Genomic DNA, 6,740 nt, shown 5'->3' with positions numbered 1-6,740 from the left:
GTCACGTGACGGAAGAAACTTTTTTGTTTTTTTTTCTGCAGTCCTTCTCTTACGCTGGAATGGATAGTCTGTGTGGGCAGCCTGACTGTGCAGGTTGCACGAGGAGGGGGTGGGGCAGGGCAGGGACACCCCCCCTCCAGCCGAGCGGAGGTCACTCTAGGGGCAGGTACGAGTCTCTCAGAGCCTGATTGGTTGTTTTTTTCCACCATAGCCTCGCCCACATGGAATGTCGCTCTCACTCCAGGAGTCAAGCTCTGGGAATGACGCTTTGGGGGGAGGTTTGGGTTGGTGGGGGGGGGGGGGGGGGGGGGGGGAATTTGGAGGATGAGGGCTGGGGGGTGTCGCTGCCATTCAGTAGCTTTGAGCCACAGGGGTGGTCCAGGAGGCGGTGAGCCTGGCGATGGAGCTCTCGAACTGGGCATCGCTGCCGCCCACCTCGGCAAGACTCGTGTCGTACATGGCGGAGGGCGAGGACGCTGGCAGGGAGGATGAGGTGAGGCCCGAGTAGGACACAGAGGAGCCCCGCAAAAACTGGGAGGTCAAGCCGCCCGCCAGGGAGCCCGGAGGGGAGCCGGAGGGGTTGAGGGACGTCCCGGTCACCGACCACAGGCTCGGGTACTGGCTGAAGAGGCAGGGAGGAGAGTACAAAAACATCAGCTCAGTCTATGTGAATCTCAGATCCCCGTACATATAATGCTGGGAGACAAGAGTAAATGAAACTTAAACTAGAGTAATCATGGATTTTTATTACCGTTATTATCATGAAATAATTTAATAGATGGCCTTATCAAGGACAGCTGACATATGCACCACTCGGTGCATAAATTTGAGCAGACAGTTTCCTACTCCCCTAGACCGAGTGACAGTCTCATATAGGTCTGTAGCTGTATGTTGTCAATTCCATTTTAAAATGATCAATTTACAAGTTGGTAATTAGAAGCAAATTACGGGCAAATTCCTCAGAGGAAACAGATGATCAAAAGCACATTGTCTCTGCAAGTCATTTTCTTTGATGTAGTGATCAGAATCCAATGTGAAAACCCAAAACTATTTTCTTGTTTTTTGTATGTATTTGTGATTAAAAAAAAAAAAAAAAAATCACACTAGCCAAGTATAATCTTCCTCTATAAAGGGGAATAGGATTTATGCATGTGTAGTTTTAACTACTGGTCTGTAGTCTGGACTGTGTTTGGACAGAAGGCAAAAGAGGCGGGTGCTCACCTGGGATTGGAGCTGGCATTGGTGGTGTGGGACAGAGAGCTCATTCCATTGGAGTTAGGGATCTGAAGTGCGGACCAGCTGTCGTGGGCCGCCAGGCCAGTTGAGGTGTTGTCCATATAGTTGTCTGAAAGGACACGTATTTGTTAGATGTTTCAGAGAGACATCCATCAGAGGACACAGATTAAAAAATGGAAAGCTGAGGTCATATCTGCCCTGTTTACCCTGTGGGGGTGGAGTGCGGGAAAGAGCCCTTTCGGCTTTAGGTGTGAATTAAACTTTCACATATTTATTGAGGGACAGCAGTGTTACATCAACAGTTTGACCATGGTTACAGAGTGAATTCTTACAACAGTAAGTTAAAAGTTATTAATAACTATTAATGGGTACAAATCATCTGAAATCAGTGTAATTTTCCTGAAATGGGTGTACTCTGTCCTGTATGCTGAAGCTAGTTTTGATTCCTTCAGAGGGAAAACCCATCCTTTAACTTCCCTCTCAGTCTGCCATCAGGTACGCTTGTAGGAAGTGTAGTCGAACTTAAAAATGGGTGTAGCTCATCTGATACAAGTTATAGCTGATCTGAAATGGGTTTTGGCTGATCTGAAATTGAGTTTGGCTGATCTGACGTGGGTTATAACTGATCTGACATAGGATATAGCTGATCTGGAATTGGTTACTGATCTGATACAGATTACAGCTAACCTGAAATGGGTTATAGGCGATCTGATACAGGTTATAGCTGATCTAAAAGAGGTTATGGCTGACCCGAAACAGTTAATTCTGGCGGAGAAGCTATCGCAGCCCGTCGCCCCGCAGTGGGAAAGCAAAGGAATCGCTCTTACTTGTACTGGAGTTGCGGTGCGAGTAGTGGCTGGGGTAGGGGGCGGCCCGGTGGCTCCGGAGGCCGGAGTAACGCTCGCAGTACGACCCCGACGAGAGGCCGGGACCCCCGCTGAACTGGGGAGGGCTGCTGCTCGGGCAGATGGAACCGTTTCCGGGCAGGAACCAGCCACCAACTGCAGGGAGAGACACCGCCAGCGTCACCATTAGTGTTACAACAAGACAAACTCCATTGAGATGAGACATCTCATTTTCAAGGGGATCGTATTTGAATCACAAATCATTAGTCATATTTTTAAAGATGACAGTTTGTGAATACTAATACAATGAAAGTGATTGAAATATGCAATGACACTCAACAGTTGCAGACGGTGTGTGTGTGTGTATGGAGGTTACAGTGCTGTCCTTTGAACCTGTTGCATTGTTGAAAGAATTACCTTAATGGCAACACCTGTATATACACAAATCTGTGAACACTTGTGTGTCCCAGTCTACACTTTGGTTCAAGTGTCTGGGCTCAAGCAAAGCCTATAAGCAGATTAACCACATCACCCTCTTAATAGGTTTGTTGATATAAAAACCAGAAGAGGGGGATGAGTGAGGGGTCAGGACACTAAAACACTTCTGTGATAATGAGACATGTTGTAGAGCTATGAGTTTTGATCTTACGCTGTGAGTATCCAGACTGCTGGCTGTCCCCGCCATGGTCTGCCACTTCCTTGTGGTCACTTCTGTAAATAATTACAAAAAAAATGAACTCATTCATCTTCCAAACAAGGCACCTGGCATCACGAATGCTTAATTCTGTACATGCATATTCGTTACAAATCATTACAACTTACCTCTCTTTTGCGTCCAAGAACGCTTTTGCAAACGGGTTGTGCTTTATCTTCAGAGCCGTGATCTGAAAGAACGTGTTGGTGATAACACTTGTTAGGGCTCATCATTTACTGTTACGCTTTGATGAAATTTGATCTCTATGTCTGTTAACCAATAGAGAATAACAGAATCCCCGGCGCGCAGAGGCCGCGCGGCGCCCCTCTCTTACCTCCTCGTTCTGATATGCGGTGACCGCGATGAACTGCGTCTCAGGGAACGACTGGCTGCTGATCATCTTCTGAATCCCTCCGACTTTCACTATATGAATGCGGGGCTCGTATTTGTGCAGGGAGTTCAACATGATCTGCAAAACGGTAAAAAAAATATATATATATACATATATATATATAATGCATATTTATTGTAATGGTATGGTATAATAATAACTTTGAGCACAACAGCAACAACAACAATTACTAATAATACTAATAATTCTGTAAATTACCCTTCCATATTTTGCATTGGTTCAAATGGCTTAATATAACCTACATATCATTCTCAAACGATTGCCAATCGCGGCCTGCTCTTCAGACGGGCCGTCACGCATCACGCAGTCAGAAACGGAAAACGGGCCACCGACAGGTAACTCGCCAAGTCCCCACAGGAGGGGAAATTACCATATGAATATCCGTGCCACCGACAACACCATACTGTAAAGACATGATGAAAACAACCAGGGCGGCATTACCTGGCCTCCCCCGTTGAGTTTATTGGAGAGTTTGACTTTGCTGAAGGAGACAGGCGCCTTCATCCAGTGCGCTCCGAAGTTGGGAGAGTCCGGGTGGATGTACACGCAGCTCGGACTTTGCGGCTCGGGCTTTCCCCCCGGAACCCACTCCCCGTTGACGTATTTCCAACGGTTGTTGTCCGCCGCAACGAAGTCCAAAAGAACGGAGTACATGGCGTTCGGGTCGAGGCCGGACACGTTTACTCGGAGTACTGGAAACATCCGCCTAAAAAATGTAGGTAAAGAAGATATTAAAATGGGCTTTATCATCACAGTAATGATAATCAAAATAACATGGCAATAATATTTATAATACAGATAAATAATGAACAACTATTGTAGTTTACGCTTGGGATATTAAATCACTTTCGTTTTGATTTCACTAGGTTTTTATCAATTGCTAAAATATTTGGACTACTAAGACACATGTTGCAATATATGCTTTGCAAAATATAGAATTATAAACAATAGACATTTACTGACAGATCCTTTATCAAGGGGTTTTTAAATACATTAAATAACCTCTGTGAAGAACAAGTTTTTTTTTTATTTACTTTATTTTATTTACTTTATTTACTTTTTTTTTTATTTACGTCAGTTTACACTTAATGAGAAAATCATTAACTCAAAAACGGAATTTGTCATTTATGTTAAATATAATTTTAACAAAAAAATCAAAATAAATTGTTTTTAGACTTACAATGACTTTTATGTCACCTGTTTAATTAATTTCATACAGCCCTACCTCCTGCCGTCAAAAACAGTTGGCCATCCCATCCATATTGGTCAACTCAATAGAACAGGTTAATTATCGTAACACTTATTTTTTCCTCAGGAGGACTTTCATTAAAATTATTTTCTCCCTTATTTGCAAGTGTAGCCTATAAATTAAGTGTACTGTACCAAACCCTTATTCATTTGCTATGAACAATATTATTATAAATAGGCCTATCCGACACCGACAAACATAATCTGACAGTTTTAGGCCTGTGGTTTTGTAAAACTATTTAATAATTTAAAACTATTTTTAATAGTTTTACAACCTTTAAAATTAATGAGGTTTGTCTCCTCCTTTAAATCAGTTAAGGAGTATCTCAAAGGTCTTGATTTAGAAGATCATTCGCACAATACATCTACTCAGTTTTTCAACTGAAGTTTTACACTGCAATAGGCCGGTTGTTATTTTCACGGTATGTTATAGCCTTGCTTGGTAGCCTTTATGCATAGAAAACTTAAACAGAACAGACCTGCCGGTTTTGGTAACGATCATTTCGTTAGTCAGCTCCTTAAACTTGTTCCAGAGCTCTCCGTCGTCAAGGGTCAGCTTAATATCCCGCTCGGAGGCATCGCCCTTTTCGCTGCCCTTCTGAAACTCGCTCTCGACGGCGCTCAGAAGATGGTCCAGACGCTGGTCTGTGTTGGTGGAACTCATATCTCCTAGCTAATGGTCTGGGACAAAACGGTCCGTAATGAAGAGGTCCTCGAAAATATCGCGCGGTGCGGAATCTCCTGCCGGATAATCCCGAGGGAATGGTTAAATGCGAACTATAGCGTCCGTTCAAAGGAGGCCCGTTTAAAAGCCCACTGGCGCCCACGTGTTGAAAGTAGGCGGGGCCTGTTGACACTGGCTCCACCCCCACCAGCGGGGTGGTCTCGGCTCTTTAAGAAAGTAGCTATCTTTGCCAGGCGAGGTGATTCACCTTTCGTACACAGTAACCTCATTTTATGACTTATGACAACCCAATACTTTCAAGTTTTATTTTTGGACAATAGGTTTAACCTCGCTAAAGTCGCATAAAAAGTTGCTTAAAAAACTATATCTAACAGATAGCAACGGAACAATGCTATTTGGCTTCACATTTAAGTAAGCATAAATGTTTTTTTTTTCTGAAGTTAATGGGTGATTCGAGAAGTCAACAGGCTAAGTCGGTACATGCGTTTACAGTATTTTTTTCATTTTTCGGTTTGTTTGTTTGACTATTTATACATTACATAAGTAATTATTTTCTTCACGAAGCAGGTCTGTGCTTTTAGCAATGAAGTTCTGAAGTTAATGGGTGATTCGAGAAGTCAACAGGCTAAGTCAGTACATGCGTTTACAGTATTTTTTCATTTGTCGGTTTGTTTGTTTGACTATTTATACATTGCATAAGTAATTATTTTCTTCATGAAGCAGGTCTGTGCTTTTAGCAATGCAAAGTTAAAAAGTAGGCCTACAACTGAGTATATGAGTTAGCTTCCTAATGGTAGGTTGAATTAGGCCTACCAAGTCATTTTCGGATAAGCCCCCCTCCCCTCTCTTCCACTCCTTAAAAAAAGGAAGAATAAAACATTCTACAGCAATAGCCTCGACCAAGTTGCCTTTGAACTCAGTTGTATATTAGCGAATATGGCTAATCTTTTGTTGGTCAAAATACACAAGTGACAAATCTTGTGTTTACAGGGGGGCCATTATGCAGCGGCGATTGCCGCACCTTTGTGTTCCTGTACTCGCCGAGGTGCGGACAAGCGCGAGGTGAGAAGTGAATTGCGTTAATGGGGACCGTCGGTCTCTACTCCTGATTAATTCCACACGGGAATTAAAGAAAAAAAGAAAAAAAAAAAAACGGGGGGGCACTTCCTCGGCGAATTCTGTCGCACCGACACATCCATTGTTCTGTCCCGATCACTGTGTAATCCGACTCAGTGTATTTGTTACACGATCGTAATCTTATACATTCTTACGTGACGTCTTAGTTATTTGAGTGGATCTTAGGATCACCTAGAATTTACTTGTTAAACGTATGACGGCGATTTGTTTCGTCTCTATGCCATACGCGTAATTAATAATAAGTACTAAAAGTTGCCCCTCAGATCTGTGATTGTGCTTGCACTTCACAGTCTTTATATTTCTGTCAAGGATGGTATAGATTTTTTTAATGAATGGTGTTGTATTTTAGTGAAAACGGTTTTGATATCAGAGGGCAAATTTTCCTAGGATTAAATGAGTTACTTCAAGAACAGCTACATCATGACATTATTAGTATTATTATTTCAGTGATTATTACTACTTCTTCTTGGGCAATTATTACTA

General features: G+C 42.8%; 1 protein-coding gene across 1 annotated transcript; it reads right to left on the bottom strand.

Annotated features, from left to right (window-relative positions):
• Positions 1-351: 351 nt before the first annotated feature.
• Positions 352-5,099, bottom strand: LOC118785103 (T-box transcription factor T-A). Its single transcript, XM_036539641.1, has 8 exons — positions 4,915-5,099; positions 3,629-3,893; positions 3,110-3,244; positions 2,904-2,965; positions 2,731-2,792; positions 2,064-2,237; positions 1,222-1,345; positions 352-622 (listed from the first exon to the last, which is right to left on the bottom strand). Exons 1-8 carry the CDS (start codon positions 5,097-5,099, stop codon positions 352-354), a joined length of 1,278 nt encoding a protein of 425 aa, XP_036395534.1.
• Positions 5,100-6,740: the final 1,641 nt, after the last annotated feature.

This window comes from Megalops cyprinoides, chromosome 10 (genome assembly GCF_013368585.1).
Source record: "Megalops cyprinoides isolate fMegCyp1 chromosome 10, fMegCyp1.pri, whole genome shotgun sequence".
NCBI classification, from domain to species: domain Eukaryota; kingdom Metazoa; phylum Chordata; class Actinopteri; order Elopiformes; family Megalopidae; genus Megalops; species Megalops cyprinoides.
The sequence above is the reverse complement of the archived record's forward strand: the minus strand, read 5'-3'. Positions and strand labels throughout refer to the sequence as shown.